This window comes from Phallusia mammillata, chromosome 2, assembly GCF_965637545.1.
Source record: "Phallusia mammillata chromosome 2, kaPhaMamm4.hap1.1, whole genome shotgun sequence".
NCBI lineage: Eukaryota > Metazoa > Chordata > Ascidiacea > Phlebobranchia > Ascidiidae > Phallusia > Phallusia mammillata.
The window spans coordinates 16,093,810-16,113,267 of NC_137253.1; the positions used below are offsets into that span (position 1 = coordinate 16,093,810).

General features: G+C 37.0%; 2 protein-coding genes across 3 annotated transcripts in view; both read left to right on the forward strand.

Annotated features, from left to right (window-relative positions):
* The window catches only part of LOC145214298 (MAM and LDL-receptor class A domain-containing protein 1-like), a 57,498-nt gene extending 45,951 nt beyond the window's left edge, over positions 1–11,547 (forward strand). Inside the window, exons 102-121 of the mRNA XM_080082800.1 lie at positions 101–173; positions 504–645; positions 885–1,109; positions 1,272–1,406; positions 1,530–1,624; positions 4,728–4,936; positions 5,164–5,382; positions 5,497–5,760; positions 6,079–6,199; positions 6,263–6,410; positions 7,402–7,529; positions 7,733–7,889; positions 8,190–8,349; positions 8,754–8,945; positions 9,137–9,373; positions 9,570–9,775; positions 10,044–10,241; positions 10,744–10,915; positions 11,015–11,099; positions 11,271–11,547. Of these exons, the coding sequence (XP_079938926.1) occupies positions 101–173; positions 504–645; positions 885–1,109; positions 1,272–1,406; positions 1,530–1,624; positions 4,728–4,936; positions 5,164–5,382; positions 5,497–5,760; positions 6,079–6,199; positions 6,263–6,410; positions 7,402–7,529; positions 7,733–7,889; positions 8,190–8,349; positions 8,754–8,945; positions 9,137–9,373; positions 9,570–9,775; positions 10,044–10,241; positions 10,744–10,915; positions 11,015–11,099; positions 11,271–11,547 (3,443 nt within the window). The remainder of the gene's footprint in view (positions 1–100; positions 174–503; positions 646–884; positions 1,110–1,271; positions 1,407–1,529; positions 1,625–4,727; positions 4,937–5,163; positions 5,383–5,496; positions 5,761–6,078; positions 6,200–6,262; positions 6,411–7,401; positions 7,530–7,732; positions 7,890–8,189; positions 8,350–8,753; positions 8,946–9,136; positions 9,374–9,569; positions 9,776–10,043; positions 10,242–10,743; positions 10,916–11,014; positions 11,100–11,270) is intronic.
* Positions 11,548–13,007: 1,460 nt separating this feature from the next.
* On the forward strand, positions 13,008–17,293 carry LOC145214296 (E3 ubiquitin-protein ligase RNF25-like). Of its 2 annotated transcripts, none has more exons than XM_080082799.1 (7): positions 13,008–13,270; positions 14,133–14,198; positions 14,260–14,362; positions 14,525–14,734; positions 14,853–15,089; positions 15,210–15,335; positions 16,423–17,293. In XM_080082799.1, the coding sequence occupies exons 2-7, from the start codon at positions 14,149–14,151 to the stop codon at positions 16,894–16,896; spliced, it is 1,200 nt and encodes a 399-aa protein (XP_079938925.1). In that variant the 5' UTR covers positions 13,008–13,270; positions 14,133–14,148; the 3' UTR covers positions 16,897–17,293. The 2 variants fall into 2 exon arrangements, with proteins under 2 accessions (XP_079938925.1, XP_079938924.1); XM_080082798.1 differs by lacking the exon at positions 13,008–13,270 and adding an exon at positions 13,962–14,067.
* The last annotated feature ends 2,165 nt before the right edge of the window (positions 17,294–19,458 follow it).

The window sequence follows — 19,458 nt, forward strand, 5'->3', positions numbered from 1 at the left end:
TTTAACTAAATAACAATTCCGTTCACAACAGGGTTAGCATCGTTTTAGTTTTTTGTCTTGTGTTTTGTAATGTAACTTGATATATTGTGTATATTCGCAGTGCCGAAGACATGTGACTTTGAATCCGGATTATGTAGATGGCAAATATCGCCAGACCTTCCCCCGGGAACAAGGTATATAAAATATTCATTCCATTGCTCAAGACCATAAAAATACTTTATTTCATTGTCAAATGAATCAGTATTAATTCAAATCTTTATTTTCCATTGATTGTTGCAAATTGTTAACAACGTTTTTCACAGTACTGAAACAATACTTGACAACATATTTCGTACTGGAAGTTTACAAAAAATACCTTACTTGGTAATTCCATGTTGCGCTGCGTTCTTTATCAAAATAGAAGAGGAAAACAATGTTGTTGTACTGATTGTTGTAACAATATTCAAAACACATCCATCTTTGACTTTGTAAATCTGTTGAATGATTTGTTTGTTGATATCTAGTGACACATTCACGTGGGTCCGTGGTCGGTCAAGCGGATCAAGTGTGGTTGGAAGACTTTCTGGTGATCATTCGTCATCAGGCCAAACTGGTTTCTATCTGTATGCAAACAGTAAAGGAGTCGCAAATGGACAATCCACGCAGGTGAAAAGTGAAATATGGTGTTTGTTTATTTTATTTTTATTTAAATTTTTGAAAACACAGGTATGTTGGCATATGCTGAGTTTTATTAATACCAAACGGTAGTCATAATTATAATAAATAACGATTCTAGGTTAGTTAAACAGCGCTCAAGGTTATTTTTTTGGAAATAAACAACAACAACAACAACTAGCGTCAATGACACGTTAACAAAAGTTTGTCACCAAGCCTTTTCTTTCCAGTTCTACTCGACTAACATTACAAAGAGTGGACCACAATGCACACTTCGATTCTTTTATTGGATGGGAGATTCGGATACAGATTCGATCGGTTCTCTTCATGTATTTGCTTTACCAAACGACAACAATAACTTGGATAATTATGTGGAGTTGTGGTCGCGAAACGGCTATCAGGGTGGAGGTTGGATAGAAGGTCGAGCGTTTGTTGGATACAAGAACAATTTCCAGGTAGATTAGCGGTAAATTCGAACATTTCCTACAAGATAAAAATGGGTCAAATTCTGATCACGCGAATTTTTGACTAATGTTTTTTCGACTAAACAAAATCGGTGGTTAGATATAAGTTCATGGAGTCTGACAATCACTGTGTTGCTAACCTTTATGTTTTAGGTGGTGGTAGAAACCAGACGTCAAGATTCACAAAATATTGATATTTCAATCGACGATCTTGAATTTGTTGACTGTGAACCACCGATAGCACTTGAACAGGGATGTGCATCAACCGATTTCACCTGTCTTAACGGGGTAAGATTAACTGTACATGTTAAATGTTACGCCAAAACTTCTAATACCTGGTCAACTTTGAATAAGTTTGTTTGGTGTTTATTAAACCGATTTATTTGGTCAGTTTGCTGTGCATTTGTGTAGGAATGTATAGACAGTTCCCTGATGTGCGATTTCTCTGATAATTGCGGTGATGGAAGTGACGAGGATCGAGCGATTTGCTACACTAAAAAACCGAGGTAATATTATTGAACTTAATGGTTTAACATTTTGCTCTATTTTATGTTTATTTGACGTGTTAAACTAAACAGTCAGTTCCGAAAGAAAAAAAATCAAGTTTGCGAACACTGTACTATTTAGTGGAACACTGTGTTTCTTGTCGAACTATTTAGTATTCGGTTTATTAAAAAGTAAATACGCTTCCATCAATAGTATTTATGGGTCCCCTTCCCTGAAGGTGGGTCCCCTTCCTTGTGGGCCCCCTTCCTTTTATGGAAGGGGACACATATTGTTTCCCCTTCCTTCAAGGAAGGGGACACATATTGTTTTTGTCCGCCTTTTTTTTCTTTTTTCTGTCTTACGCTGGTTTGTGAGACGCGTTTGGTCAAGAAAGAGTGCTTTAAATTTATTCAAATTTACTGAGATGTTAGTTAATAATCCAAATTTGATCCTCCTGAAGTTTGACCCCGATTCACCCAGCGATTCACCCACAGGCCCCCAAAACGTAATTTTCTTAAAACGGCTGTGTTGAGTAAAGTACAGCACCTTGGAGTTTCATGCTTTGTTGTTTGGTGCAATGTAAGATTTTTTCTTTTTGTATCTTTTTTTCGGATTTACCCATTTTTCACCTTTTAAACCGCGAAAGAATCGGTTTTAGTTTTAGACCAGAAATACAAGCCCTATGGTGCAGAAATATTTATAAAAAAATTAAAAGAAAAACAATTGTTTAATCAGGGTATTCGTTTAGAATTTAAAAGTTTGCCAGTTACCTTTACAACCCATTATATGTGTATGCTATCAGTCAGATATAAGTCCCAAGGGAGGAATTCACTGGTTCACAATTAAGGCGGCAGAGCGGGAGTGCTCAGCTTGACGTCCGGACAGACGTTTTAGTTACGCGACAGTCGTTTGGGTGATTAGAAATCAGCTGTGTTTTTTTTGTGCAGCAATGCTGTGTCGTTTTATTGACTTATCACGCGCATTTTTAGTTTTGACGAAGGTTTTACACCTAAGACGTAATTTAAACTCGATAAACGTACTTCGGTTTCGTTTAGGTCAGGCAAAACGTCGTTGATCAACATAAATATGAAAAAATAAACTTAACTTTTTCGAACTCCGCGATAATAGTCTTTAAATTCTCGTTATCAGCTTGGCCGTCGCATAACAACGGGTCACTAAAGGTCAACTTGTAGGCATTACAACACAGTTAAGAATTTTTCTTCATAACGTATCTTCTTTATTTTTGACAAATCAATTCAAGAATTAGTACTTAAGTCATGTATAAATTAGGCTGAACGGTATTGTTGAACACTAAGGACTGCATGCTGTTAAAAACAGTGTCAAAAGGTCATTAAACGGTCGTTTTTGCGAAACAAAGTTAAGTGAAAAACAAGTTGTATGACTATTTTATATATATATAGTGTTTAATCTAACAGTTAAGGCTTTCTAGGAAAATTTGTGTTTAAAAACTGAACTTAAACCACAATATCAAGGTCAAAGCAAGAGATTAAATTGAAAGTATTTTCCCCGTTCTTTTTTTACTGATTTTTTGTAATTATATGACAATAATGATGCAAAAAAAATACGGACAAAAACTTTTAAAGTTAAGTTAATGCTTTGTGAAAAATTTTGTCCCTAAGATCTAAACATAGGTTTACCGTAAATCCGCATAAACACGCGTGTGGGGACCCATTCGTTTTTGCTTGCAAAAACAATCATATGCCTAGATAAAACTGTGTATAGTATAGTAAATTGGTAAATATCGTATACTATAGATAGAATATATAAAATGAAAGTATATCAGAAAGCCACTTTTCTGGTTTTGTTTTTTCTTTTTTTTTCTCCCCAAAGTTTGTCCACCTCGTTTTGCATTGAAATGTTTGATGGATTTGGATGAAATTTTTACAGATGGAAGACATAGTTATGTAGATGTGCCATTTGTTTTGTTGGACTCGATAGCCCCAGTATTTATCCCACTAGCCCCCTAAAATGGGTGAATTTTAAACAGTGTCTGATTCGGATGAAATTTGGACAGTTTGTTCATTGTTCCATTTTAGGGCGTCGATTGTTGTGTTTCACCCTGTAGCCCCAATATTTACCCCACTAGCCCCCTAAAATGGCAAAATTTTAAACAATGTCCGATTTGGATGAAATTTGGACAGTTTATTCATTGTTCTTTTTTAGGGCGTCGATTGTTGTGTTTCACCCTGTAGCCCCAATATTTACCCCACTAGCCCCCGACAAGGGGTAAAATTTTAAACAATGTCTGATTTAGATGAAATTTGGACAGTGTGTTCGTTGTGCCATTGTAGAGCGTCAATTGTTGTGTTTCACCCTGTAGCCCCAATATTTACCCCACTAGACTCCCAATATGCGTGAATTTTTTAAACCATGCCCGAATTGGATAAAATTTGGATGGTTTGTTAAATTTGCCATTTATAGATCTTAATTATTGTGTTTCACCCTGTAGCCCCAATATTTACTCCATTAGCCCCCTAATATGGGTGAATTTTTTAAGCCGTGCCCGAATTGGATGAATTTTTGACAGTTTGTAGAATTTGGCATTTGTAGCTGTCGATTATTGTGTTTCACCCTGTTGCCCTAATATTTACCCTACTCCCCCCAAAATGGGTGAATTGTTTAACAATATTTGAGTGAAATAACATTTTGACAGTTTGTATAATATGCCATTTGAAATGTAACAATGTCTGAATTGCATGAGATTAGGACAGTTTGTACTTTACATAACATGTTTATTTAGGGAACACTACCAATCACTATGTTTGACTTTACAACACCCTTTCTTATGATTATCTGTTTACAACTTTGCGGTATTGGGGACCCATGAGTCTCTGCCTGCAGAAACAAATCAAGGTTATAAAAAATGTTGGCTGACATGGGACCCAGTATATAATAAGCATTTTTTTTTTCATTTGGTCTTGTCACCTTTATATCCAAATTAAACTCTTCACTGTGGTTTTCTTGCGAAATACTGTACATGCTTTTTCCATCAAAAATAAAACATAAGGTCAGTCTACATTAGCATGATCATCAAAAGTTACTGAATCCTGACATTGATGATATTTTGTTGCTAATTTAGCTCGCAAAATTTTATCACGACAGGTGCGACTTCGAACACGATATATGCGAATTTGAACGTCAAAACGCTGAAATGCAGTGGCAGCTTGTTTCATCTGGGTCTATCACCGATGGAAGCATCTTACCAGCACACGACCATACGCTAAGGCGAGCTGATGGTCACTTTATGTTCGCTGACCCTATGACCTCTGTTGACCCGACACATAACGGAAAAGCTTGGTTCGGAACACCAGGTAACCATGTTTGAAGTTGAAAACATTGCAAACCATTAAGACAAAACATTGATTGCTTAAAAAAATTGAAAACTACACACAAAATAGTACAAAGGCGTGTATGTCATATGTAATAAAATTTCTTCACACTTTTGTGCTTGGTTTTAAGGCTAAATTACAGCACAAATGCAAAACAGGAACGACACGTCTAAATTTACCACATTCCAATAATCATGTTTTATTTTTAGGCTTATTTGTAATGCCATCGACTGGCTGCATGGTGCGATTCTATTACAACATCTGGTCGAACACCGACGTATTATCAGTATATGTGAGAACTGACTGGCAGAGCGATTCAAGTGTTGGCTTTAATCTGATGTATTCCACTGCACAAGATCCTACTTCCGTGGCTGGACAGTTCTGGCAGCGGGCGGAGATACTTCTCTCTGCCAATCAAGACTTTCAAGGTTAATGCCGTTTTTTTAATTGCAGTAAAAAAATCAAATATTGCCGGCTATACGCAGTGCCTCACTTTGCAAATTAACTTTCTTACATTGTCCAACAAACGCATTTACGTTTAGTGGTGTTCGAGGCTACCCACACCAGTGGTGGATACACATCATCAGTCGCAATTGATGACGTCAGCTTCAGTGACGAATGTCTTTACAACGAGAAAGGTGCACACGGCGATATTCCAACCCCCACCACACCCCCTTCGTCATGCTCTGCTGGTTACTACGCATGTTTGAATGGAAATTGTTACGACGAAAGTCAGCGTTGCGATTTCATTGATGCTTGTAAGGATTCGTTTTCGCCCAATCCACCTTCCGATGAAAGTACTTGCGGTAAGTGTGTTTTGAAAGTCGAATTTTCTGTGTGTATATAACGCTTACACTCGTAAAAAATCAGTCACGGGCTCCCAGATACGACAAACTTGTCACTACACAATAATTGGCAAAATAACAAGGTTGTTTAATGAGCTCAACGTAACACGAAAGAATTGCAGAAATATATTACAACTTGCTTTGGAAAATTAATGAGCACAAATCTAAGCTGTGATAGTTTTGCAAGTATCATAAAGCTACTTAGACACAAATTGTACTTTGTGTTCGACTTGTTACGTTTTAGGAAGACGTTGTCTTAGCATTTTTTTATCTTTGTAGGATCGACTTGTACTTTTGATTCGTCATCATGCGGTTGGAAAAACTCTGATTCAGCAAGTTACAACTTTGACTGGTCACGTGCAAGTGGTTCTTCTGCTTCTGGATCTGATCACACTACTGGGTAATGAATTGTCGTGTTCTAAGCAATATGGAGTTGGGATTGAAAAAAATATTTGGTTTGCAGTACTTCGATTGGATATTACATGAAAGTGAACACAGGTTCGTTGTCGGCAGTGGGCGCTAAAGCGCATCTTACCACCGACGTGTACAAAAGATCCTCATCCAGCTGTGCCATGAAGTTCTATTACAAAATGACTTCCAGTGCTGGATCGGTAAAGGAATTTTTCTATCGTTATTGTAGGTCACCACTCTTGTGTTCACTCAGGTTTCTTTCTTCCTTTTTCTTTTTTTGATAAACCCAGTATTTACCCCGCTAGCCCCCAAAGTTTTAAACGGAGGCAACCGAACTTATGTTTCTTATGATTGTTATGACTTCGGAATTAACAATTGCTATCAAATCAACCTCAAGTGTTTAAAAATTTAAACATTGTTAATCGGTTTGAAACTTTACAGGACTGTAGTTTGGGTCACTGTGTTGTGGTATTTTATCAATTTGGGCGTGGAACCCCATCAATTACACCACTAGCCCTCTGGTATATTTTAAACAATGTCAGTATTACGTGGAATTTTTGAGGTGTTCATTGTTTTGTCTACCCTATAAACCCTATTTTTATCCTGTTACTCCTAAAATGTGTGTAATTTGAAAACATTGACCGAACTGGATACATAAAGCGCCAGGAAAAAGATAGGGACCCAATGAAATGTAGGTGTCAAATATACATCCATTATAAATATAGTAAATGGTATATGTGATACATCGTTAAATATAATGTAGTATATATAAACTGGCAATATATAGGAAAACCACTATTCTAGTTTGTTCAGTATTTGTCATCGCGGTGTTTAAACTCATACCACCAAAACTTGTCACGGTTGTCCCAGAAATTACATTATTTACAACTTTGCATGCGTAGGGGACCTATGAGTTTTGGCTTGTAGAACATACAAATATGATATAAACGTTGGCTGTAATGGGAGCCATAATAACAATAACTAAACAAAAATATATGTGTTTTAAATAGGCCATAGTGTATGTTGAATGGACCACCCTTCCAGTTTTTAATTAACTTTTCTTTGACGAATGTTTTAACCAAAACAACGGTACCAACGCACTACTTTAACGGTACTAGAATACTACAGAGATAGAACAATACATGTACTGATTTTGTTTTTTATTATATGTTCTCCTTATGACATGTTTAGAGCACGGACATCGGTTCACTTCGAGTTTTAAAGAAAACAAGCCAACCAGACCCAGCAACTTTACTCAATGTGGAAAATGCACAGGGAAGCAGTTGGATAGAAATTACCGTCCATGTCGGGATGGAAAGGTGAAAAGCCTACACAGTACTTTGTAACAAGAGTTTTTTTTGTTTATAAGTGTATCACTTTGGCCCTTTCTGCGTTTAATTAAACTTATAGTCGCCACGGGATTTGGGGATGGTGCTTAAAATCCACATAAAAAAGAATTTTATTTTTCGCAACCTAATTTGTTTATTGTGTATTAATACCGTACGTGTCATAAATGCCTTAGGTCCTTCGAAATCGTGTTTGAGGTCATCAACGGAGCATCAAATGGCTACATTTTGGTGGATGACGTTACATTTCAGAGCTGTGGCGACACGTCAGCTCAGTCATGTGGAGCAGATTTGTTTTCTTGTGCAAGTGGGGAGTGTCTTTATCTGGACGAGGTAAAGATTTTTCGTTTACACAACTTTAAGACCATGGCAAAGTTTATCTTCATCTATGTGGTTTAACCTGTTATGTTTGGTTTAGTTGTCATATTCTGCCTAATACTATTATGAACCAACGACTACTTTATGCTATTAAATGGCATTAAATATATACAAATATAATATACTGCACCAACAAGTTTGTACTCTTTGGCGTCATTTTAACTATATACTTTTAATTAAGAGGTACAATAGATTTTAAATTAACTTTGTTGCATATCACGTGTGGTTGAAGAAATAGCGGCCTTATATCTTTAGGTTTGTGACATGAGAGGGGATTGTAGCGATGGAAGCGATGAATTGTCGTGTACATTGAAAACTGGTGATTGCACGTTTGATGGTGAAACATGGAGCAGTGGATGTTCTTACATACAGAATCAGGATGATGATGCAGATTGGTCACTATCAGATGGAAGTGGTTAGTATGGATTGTCACAAACTGTTAGCAAACAATTAACTATAGCGAATTTATTGTTGTGACCTGTACTGTTTGTTTCTCAAAAATACAACATGTAGGCTATACTTTCGTTTCCAAATATACTTTTTAATAAACCTTCTATTTTTCCTAAAGTTTATGAAATCTACCTGGCAACGACATTATATTCATACTTTTCCTTGCTTGATACTTTTAATTCACATTATATTAACTGCACTAGTTTTCATATTTTACCTCATCTACATGAAATTCTGCAATAGTTATGTATGGTAAAAATCTGGTAAAATTGACGCTCTCATGTTTGGCATAGAATGTCAAACTAAAATATTTGGTTTCTACAGCAATCGGTGGGACATATAAGTTAATCAAACACTTTTGTTTTGCAGACATGAGTTTCACAAATCCTTTAACCAGTGGCCCAGCTGCAGACCACACTCCGAATACAGACCAGGGAAGCTTTGCTGTAGTTAACGTGGAGAATTTGAACATCGGTGATATTGCGAGGTTTACTACAGGAACATCAACCTTCCCACAGAGTATTGATATTTGCACCCTCCGATTCTGGTATTTCATCTCAGGTAAACAAACAAACTTTCAAAGATTGAAACAATGATATATCATGTTTACTTTATAGATGAGTATTTTTTTATTAAAAAAAGGTAAAAAGAACATAAATTTATACAGTTGTGTAAATGCTAAACTTATCATCATCTCAAAACGATGGTTGCAATCTCTTTCGGATACGATAAACCACATTGTATATTTTTAGGGACGTCTGCATCAACAATCCTGCGAGTTTATGTGGTCAGTGCGACTGGAGGGCGCCACCTTGCAGTGGCTTTATATGGACAATACGGGGCAACTCAGGAGTGGCAGTACGCTTCGGTGCCCCTTAGCAGTACCGACCTTTTCCGTGTCCAGTTTGAGGCTGAAGCTGGAAGAGATGCACCTGTGGGGGGAGTAATAGCTGTTGATGACGCCACCTTCACTCAAGCATGCCGTGATGGTACGTAATATAAAAAAATATTTAAACATCAACTCATACAATTTACCGGAAAACATTACTAAATACGTTGTTTTGACAATTATGTTCGCAGTGTAAAATGTTTTTTCGGTCCGAGATAGCAATTCCCTTTCCATGGAAAATTTATGTTAGGATTGTAGAGAATTATGTGGGGTTACAGTGACGCGATGTTTTGCAGGTGCTTCTGCTACTCCCGCACCAGTGGTGTGTTCAGGCAACCAGTTCTCGTGCATAAACGACGGAAAGTCGGAATGTATGCCTAACACATGGAAGTGTGACGGCTACAACGATTGTTCGGATGGAACGGATGAATTGGGTTGTCCACCTGTGACTAATCCAGGCACAACTCCGAGTCAAAACACTGGACAATGCAAAGACAATGAGGTTTGTCGCGCTTATGTAAATTGTGTTATTTTTTCATCAACTGGCTATTGGTGAAATGTAGTGCGTAATTCAATTTAATTGCCAAGTAGGAGAAATTAACCTTCAAATTATTACTCACGCCATATTTGTTTTGTAATCAGAGTTTAAAATATCGTTAACATGAAATAGCCGAAGTTAATATTGTTGCTTTTCGTAGTCGCTTATTTTGCAGGCGAAAGTAGTTTTCTTAAGTGCATTTTTTATAAAATATTGTTCTGTTTTTGTGCAGTTCCGTTGTGCGGACGATGTTTGTATTCCCGGATTATTGTCGTGTGATGGAGTGGAGGATTGTTCGAATGGCGAAGATGAGAATGGATGTCCTGATGTGACTTGTGCCAGTGATCAATTCTTTTGCAAAGACAACACCGGAGCCTGTTACGACTCGTCCATTATGTGTGATGGTTACGCCGCATGTCAGACACACCAGGTTTGTGATAACAAAAGCATTTACTTCCTGCTGTCTTCTTATGTACAAAAACGAAAATTAAAGTGACAACACTAAAAACTTTGTACTTTAAGTTGTCAGTTGATTGACCATGTTAATAAAATCTGAAATCAACCATACTTAGAGATACTTTGAATTTGTTTTTATTTGTAATACTTGTTTATTTTGCAACAGTTTCGTCGCAATAATATGCATTGTATTATTAGGATCAGAAAATTCGCTTGCGGAAACCAATTACGGTTGTTATAAATTCACCACAACCTTAATATATTTATTACACTCACCGTACCCACCAACACTCACCGTAAATCTTGCAAAATGCTATGATTTATGATGGGCTTGTTCAACCAATGATATTATAATTTATAACTTTATGGAAAGTCAATGGCCCTTCAATGAACAGTTGGACAAACAACGGGCCGAAATAGCGACGTTCCTAAAATTTTTAAAAATCTATAAATGACAATGTTCCTAAAACTTTCAGGCTGACGAAAGTTTGTGCGGATCTTGTCCCGACGACTACTGTCAAAACGGTGGAAACTGTGTAACAACCGCGCTGGGCGGACCAACATGTTTGTGCGCAACTGGTTTTGTCGGTCAGAGATGTTCACACGAAAAAGACGTTACCACCTCAAAACCACCAGGTCTAAATTCGGGTAAGCTTAGTCAATTTTCATCGTAGTTGCCATACTTGCCAAGGCATCGTTTTGGTTCACATTACTGACTGAAGAGGTTTGTAATTTTGTGTGTTTCAGGTGCGATCGTGGGGATCGTGTTTGGCTGTATAATTGCTATTATTCTTATTGGCGGAGCGGGCTTCTACTTCATTCGAAAGAATGGGTAAGCGACTTTTCTTTAACTTTTGAGTGTCACGTCCAACGTAGGTGACAGTTTTGTTATTAGTTTCTTCTGTAAATTGTCAAATTAATAACATAAACTATACGTTCCTATAAAATTACTATAAAATTAACTATAAAATTGCGATAATCTAACTTAATGTGCTTCCGTCAGACTGACTGGCCGACCAGGCAAGGGACTTGCGCGATCGTACGACAATCCGATATTTGACACACCCTACGGCTCATCCAGTTTTGGGAAAGGTTCTAGCAAAGGTCAAGCCACGGAGATGACTGAGTCGACATTGAGCCGGGAAAGTAGTGTCGAAGCAGGATTTTCAAATCCGGGCTACAGTGAAGGTCTGCAGACTTTCGGTGAAGCTGCACCAATCTATGCAACACTAGGCAAGGGACCATCACGTCAACGACAAAGTAGTGAAGCAAGCGCATAGCGAAATATTTGCTTTTTCCTGTACGTATTTCATATTTTTGTTTCCATTTAAAATCAGTGCAATATTCTTTATCGTTTTAATTTAATGTGGTGGATAAAAAACATTACGATTTTTCGTACTCAAGTTGTGCAATAAATTTAATCATGTAAATTTTGCTCTGTGTCGGTTGTCTGGTGTAAACAAAGAAAACTTCTGAAACGTTTTTAGGAAGTGAATAGGAATGTTGGTCTTCTTCAAATTAAAAAATGGATGTTTTTGTTGCATCGCCTTCTGCTTTCGCTTTGGCTAAAAGTGGTTATAGGCTACGATTCGCACAAGCTCTCTGCCTAGTAGCCTAACCCATCACGTTAATGCATGGTATGTCGGCACTTGGTCTGTTTGTTTGATCTCTTTTAAATAATTCACCTGAGCAAACTTAACATGTTTGTTCGTGCATTCTTTCGTAACTTAACCTACTTTTATAAATTACGCGTATTCCGCAATGTTTATGAAGCCCGGGCAAAACTGTGTTCCGGGAGTTTATACACGCCAGTTCGGGGAGGTCCTAGACTAGAACAATTAGGGTTTGGTTTGGTACATACCAGACTGGCCACAACGGAAAAAACCCTTTTGTGTCGAAGAACATAATTTGCTATTCTAATCTACTTTATGTTTTATACCCCAAAATTATAACCACAAAGCACATCTGCTAACAGGCGGTAGCTGCTGTAGGACAACGCGCGGTTACAACTGCATAAGTTTCTGCCGATGTTTGCAACAAAGAAAATCACGGAGTTTGTGTTTTCAAAAAAGCGCAAAAGTTTTTGTTTTCTCACAACAGATATGTTGACCTGCAATTTTATGATGAGTCTATTCTAGGTTAGGGCTATGGCTAATGCAGTCGATTCGATGATTATAAGCATAAACTTTTCGCTGGCCGAACAAAAGCTTCCGGATTTGGACTACCCTGTGCCAGGGTTTGACTTTTTTACTCATTTGTACTTTGGACTGGACTGCTCTGGCCCCTGCGCCAGTTGCCGATAATGAAGTGAGCAGTTTCTTGAGACAACAAAACTATGACTTGGCAATACGTAAGTTCGAATGACGAAGCAATTTGTTTTTGTTTTTGCCGAGTCCGTGGTATCACAGTATTCTCATGTACTGTGGTGACATTCTGTCAGAGACGTTGTTTATCGCTAAATTATAAAATTGCATAATAACCATATTTATGTGCATTGCAATTATATGTTTGTTTGTTTTCTTTAGTGAGAAAAAATTATGTAAACTAAAAAAAACGCAAATATTATTACCCGAAGGTAGCGGATTATTTTTTTTGTCAAACTGTTTTCCTTCAACTTCGATTCGATGATCAAAATGTCAAATAACATTGACTTTACACTTTACAGTTGTTTCCCAGGAGATAACAGTAAAAATTTACTGTCTATCTTTAAGTACAACTAAAATTGACGAAAGTCTCCTATTGCGTACTTTGAAGTTTGAAGCTATGCAATGCGTGAAATTTCGCACAATATATGTGATGAGTGATGACAAACTCTTTTCTGAGACATAAAAGTACACACCTCTTTATTCCAAATCCAACTCCCTTGTTTTACATTTCTGATTTGCAAAATATGCTGTTGTTGATGCGTCAGTGAAGATGCCATGTTAGCATTATCTTGACATACTGCTGGAAGTGCCATAGTTTTCAATCTGAGACGCTCCTCAGCATATGCAAAACACCAATGTAAGCCAAAAGAGTTACGTCATTAACAAATTGTTAAATTTATTCAATGGCTTTCAATGTATTTACTTGATATGTGTATTAAAACTACCTATGATGATTTATCCCTGCTGAGGTAGTTTAAAAAACCTGCGAATCTATCATTTTATTTCACTCTACTTTAATAATATATTACCGGGCTAGTCTAACATACGCAATCTATGCGCAATCTACTAAAAAAATTAACTAAGATGTTGACGGTTAGGGCTATTCGGGTCTGGGTGAGGGTTTACAACCAAAATAACTATATAATTTAATCTCAGGTACCTGTTGGGCTTAATTTTCTTACAAGTGTTAACCTGCGGCACCATATGGTATTAAGTACCACTTTCAACACACATGTGAATATTAAGCTTAACCTGGACATCTAAAACTAAATTATAGTGTTATTTTTTTATAAACCCTAAAAGCCCTAACCGTCAACATTTTTAAAAGTTGCATACATTTTATGTAGATAGCATAGATTGCGTATTTTAGAGGAGCCCATATATACCTGCACAAAAACACCATTTTTCTCCTGCTTAAGGCAGTTTAAATGTCAAAATAATGGCATTTTCATTTAAATGCATATGTTGTTATTTAAAGCATTGGTGGCACCTTCTTTTTCTGCTCGTCAAGATAAATATTTTGCCAAGTTATGTTATTTGCAATTTCATACTGACCCATTTTTAGATCTATTTAGTGTGATGTTTTTTGTGAGATCAGAAAACATTATTTTAACTCCAAATTTAAAGCATGAGTGATAAAAATGAAATTGAAAGGTGAGTGAATGATCACAAATAATGTTAGTATTTATTTAATGTAAATGATACACTGTTTTCTTTAGCATTGACGATGAGGTCATGGTGCTTGAATCTATATATGAAGAACTTGAAGTTACAAGAAATGACAGGTAATTTTAATGTGGTTAAATAGCATTTTTATTTCTTTGTATTTTGACATTTTTTGCATAGAAATCAGATTTCCAATGTTGGAATAACATTGCTTCCTGCAACAGCCAACAATGCTAAAGTTCAACATGTAAAGCTGCAGTTGAGGTTTGACATCTCTGAAAAGGTAGGCACATTGCTTTGGTATGTGGGTAATTAATGACTTAGTCTTAAAGGCAGAGTTACCAAGTTTATATTATTCTTTGTTGAAATAATTGCAGTTCCAATGTATACAATGTAGGGAGTAACTGTTACTGTTACTTAAATGTGTTGTATCTTTTTATTACAGTATCCAATCACACCCTTAAATGTGGTGTTTGTGTCATCTCGGGGTATGTCGGACGATCATCTACAAAAACTTAAAGATCTGTTAGATAAGCACATTCAACAGTCACAAAATGAAAATATTTTGTTTCCTTTGATTGAAATTGCAAAAGACAGCCTTACTTCAAATAACATTCCTTCAAGTCCATGTCCAATATGCCTTTTTTCATTCAGGGTGAGATAGATATCAATACAAAAATGCAACATGACTAAAAAGCAATAATTTAATATTTGTATTTTAATATTGCGTCAACCCTTAATCATCTTTTTGCCTGATTTTTTTTTCTTTTTAGGCATTTGATGTATTTGAAAAGCTTGAATGCTTTCATCATATGCATTCATTTTGTATGTTTCAATATGTGACCAACTATCTGGGACAGCAAAAGCAGGAAGCCCTGGAGGCTAAAAAACACAACAAACATGCCAATATTCAAAATACCGGCAATCAAATCCCATGTCCTGTGTGCAGGATCTTAACTACTTTTGATTTGGATTCACTCGAAAATTCCCAAGAACCAGTTCATAATGAGGTACCAATAAATTAAAAATGTTAAAATATATTGATAAAAAAGGCACACCAAAAACTTATACTAGTATATGAAGCTTGCAATGCTTGGACACAGTTACGTTGTCCAAAATTATTGTTTTAGACATCACTAAACTGGAATGGAATTCGAAGACTAATGAAATCAATGAATAATACATATGAAAGGCAAAAGCAATGTGGAGGCCTCATAGATCTGGAAGCTGAAAAGAACAAACACCTATTGTCATCAGTAAGCTTGTTATGGGTCCCCTTCCCTGAATAGGACACATCTTGATTTCACTCAGTTTTTTTTTTCTCCGGTGAAGTTTGTCCATGAACTTTTGGTATGAAACATTTGGTGGATTGGGATGAAACTTGTACAGATGGTAGATATAGTTATATAGATGTGCCATCTGCTTTGTTTGATGTGATAACCCCAGTATTTACCCTGCTAGCCCCCTTAATGGGTAAACTTTTAAACGATGTCCGATTTGGATGAAATTTGGACAGTTTGTTCATTGTCCCATTTTAAGGTGTTGTTTGTTGTGTTTTACCCTGTAGCCCCAATATTTACCCCACTAGACCCCTAAAATGGGTGATTTTTTAAAAATAATGTCAGAATGCGATGAAATTTGGACAGTTTGTTCATTGTGCCATTGTTAGGTGTCGATTCTTATGTTTCACCCTGTAACCCCAATATTTACTAGCCCCCTAATTTTTTAACAATGTCCGAATTAGATGAATTTTTGACTGTTTGTTGAATTTAGCATTTGTAGCTGTCGATTATTGTGCTTCACCCTGTAGTGCTAATATTTACGCTACTTACCCTCTGAAACAGGTGAATTTTTCAGAATATTTAAGTGAAATGACGTTTTGACAGTTTGTAAAATATGCTTTTTTAAAATATCAGTGTTTCACGCTATGTAGGCCTACAAACTTATAGCAATGTCAGAATTGCATGAGATTCAGAAAGTTTGTACTTTACATAACATGCTTATTTAAGGCACCCTACCAATCACTATGTTAGACTTGGTTATACATTTACAATGTTGCGGTTTTGGGAACCCATGAGTTTCTGCCTGCAGAAACAATTAAAGGTTATAAAACACGTTGGTTAATATGGGACTAAATGTAAAAAAAGCATAGGGAATATATTACATAGGGAATTATAAAATAGGTTGAGGTGTATGATATAGCAAAATGTGCTAAGCCACCCTTCTAGTTTTATTTGGAACCATCTTATTGTAGCTTGACACTTGAGGTGGTCATGCAGTATAAGATTATATTGTTGACCCAAACCATCTAGGCTGCATTTCAGTGTATAAATTTATTATTAGATAGAGCAAGCCTATGCTGCCTCCTCCAACTCAATTGGTTCTACAAAGCCTGATGAAAAGCAAACACAAACCAGACGGACTGGGATAAACATAGGTCGTCATCAACGACGCCAGCTCGAAGATCGCTTGCCAGCTAAGGACAGATCGCCAGGGAAGTTTAACACCAACAACGACAAAGACGATTACAGGACATTCTCAAAACACTGCAACACAAGAAAAGTCAAAACTAACGAACAACAACTCATAGAAAAAGGCGATCAGTCACATAAAACTTTAGGACCAAGGACGTTTTTCAAAAAGTCACCAAACACCAGAGCTAGGTTGCGGGTTGAGCACCCCACCAACAGAAACTACGGCGAGAGTTTTCCTCATAGTTCAGGTTCGAGAAACAGTTTTTTCACGCAGGATCCAAATCGCGAACGCAATCGGGAACCAGCGTTTAGAAATGTCAAGCGGCCTCCAGAATCCAATTAATCATGTTGCAAGAGTATGTTTTGTTTGATACACCATACTATATCATGCAAAAATTACATTTTTTTCCAATTTGAAACGTCAATGAGATATAATAGAATCTATCTCCAGTAATTTATTCTTCAGTTTCTAGTATTTTCTTAAAATCACTGTCACCAATAAAATTATGAAACATTGCCTCTAATAAGGTAAGCTGTTTTAAAGAAATCGCGAAAAACGTACAAACCAAACTATTAGCAGCAAATGATTTATGCGAGCGGCCTAATAACATCATTATTGGTTCTCAACAGCGTACGCCGTGTCTTCGTCTGATTTATTATTTTGAAAGTATTGTGTTCGTCGTATGTTTTTTTCTCTCTACCGCTGGTTTGTTTGGTCAAAAACGAGTGTTTCAAACTGATTCAATTTCACACGCATGTTACTTAGTTATCCAAGATCGGACACCGAAAGACCCAGCATTTCACCTGCAGGCCCTCAAAACGTGAAAGTTCAAAAACGGCAGTATTTATACTAAAGTACAGGACCGTCAGTCAAACGTTGGAAAACATAAAAATGTAAACAAACAATTGAAAATGAAAGCACGGTTGTAGTTTTACTCAGTACTCAATTGTAATTTTGTATCCTAAGTGAAACAAACCCAAAGCTGCGTTTATCAAACAAGCAAAACTCGTTCAGCCCCGTACGAAGCTTTAGCAAAATCCTGGGTCGTATAAAGCCCTTTATGGGGGTGCCAAGCATATGACTTTAGTGTCCCTTACATTGCTAGTGTGTGATTGTGGGAAGCGAAACGACCTGAAAGCTGAAATTATTGCTGCAACAGTTGCGTTTATAAAAGACGTTGCGGTATCAACTGCAAAATCCGATCTGGCGTTAGCGGAAAGTGGGGTAGAACAGCACAAAATCCCGAATAAAGACCGTGTTTCTAAATCACGTGTCTTTTATGAAATCAAATCAAAATTAAGTCAGTTTTTTTTTCATTCACGATTTATTTTTCATCGTTTAAGTCTTAAAATTTCTTTAATCCCTAATGAAAGTTAATACCCAGCATAGCTACCTCAAGACAAAAAAATCTAACGCATGGTGGCTTAAGTAGGTGGTATAAAAATTGTCAACTTTATTTTACCTTATCGCTTAGGTTAACCCTGTTTTTATTTTCTGAGACACAACTAAAATTATAGCCAATACCTTAAGTTGTGGTGGCCCTTTTCTTGATATCACGTGCTTACGTTGCTTAATCGTTCATCCAGGCCTTATCCACATTCAGACTGTCGAATGATATCTTGATCAAAATGAAAGAAATGATCAAAATATTCTATCCGCTTGGTGTCACTAAAGATACATTGTGATCGGCGATTGACTTTGATCAGATTGCGAAAATTTATGTGACGCCAACCATAAACAAAGGTGAAAAAACGAAAAGCTCGTTGAAAAAAATGTAACTCCTGTAATATGTACGTCTGGTAAAACAAGATTTGGCAAACACGAACTTCTCTTTTAGTTACCATCCGCCTTGCTTATGTAACCGATAATTAAATGCCGGCACCACACACGTTTTCCGCGACCCCCTAGCAGGCAAATGCTTAAAAATGATCGGTTGAAAGAACACAACAAATGCATATAAATGATCGGTCGCTGTGTACGACTATGCAGCAAATGACGCAATCACGTTCGCTATTGGATCATATGTTGTCAACGACATCATTCCGCCCAGCTTACGTGCCCACTGGCAGGTGACAAAGCGGCTTGTCGAAACAAGAAAAACTCACGTTATCACCTACAACATGACATCACACCTCTTACTTGTGCACATTAAACTACTAAAACAGTGTCGCCTCCACCCAACGGCTCAAGGTGTGAGCGGCCTCTTCACGAAGACAATATAGTCACACCTCACCCATGACCGCGCAAGTAGACACTATCTCATTTTGCGTCAAATTAGTGGCTTTCAAGCATCGTTTAAGGGTCAATGTTTGCTCAGTGCCGTTTTGCAATGTCTAACACAGTTTTTATTCGGATGCGGAAGCATGAAGCCAACCATTAGCGATGTTTACAGGTGACCACTTGTCTCTGTGCGGGATCACTTTCATGTTGAAGCTTCTGACTAAAGCGCTTTCAATGTTGCAGAAAGTAAACATTCAATGTTTGCTGTCTACAAACTTTGCTTCGCTCAGTGCAAAATGTAACAAACAAGGAACTAGAAAAACAAACAGCAAAACATTGTGAGTTTTTACTTTAAATACAGTGGTAGTTGACATGGCTAGAGAAGAACCTGGCACCAATCCGTATGTTTATATCGTCAACTGACGTATGTAACGCCACGCTCAAGTGCAAATGTTTTGCAAACAATTTTCTAACACAGATGAATACACAATAAGAAACTGGAAAAAATCCTAGCTTGGCTTTTGACAAGGCGTTAACACGTAATAGTTCCCACGCTCTGTAGTGGTTTACGTTCACCACCTGTTATACAGGGTCACTGGCGTCCAGAACGAAGGTCGCCGACCGAAAGCCATTTCTCTTTAAATGCCAGAGCACCATTTCAAGTTAAGAGATCCTTGACCAAAC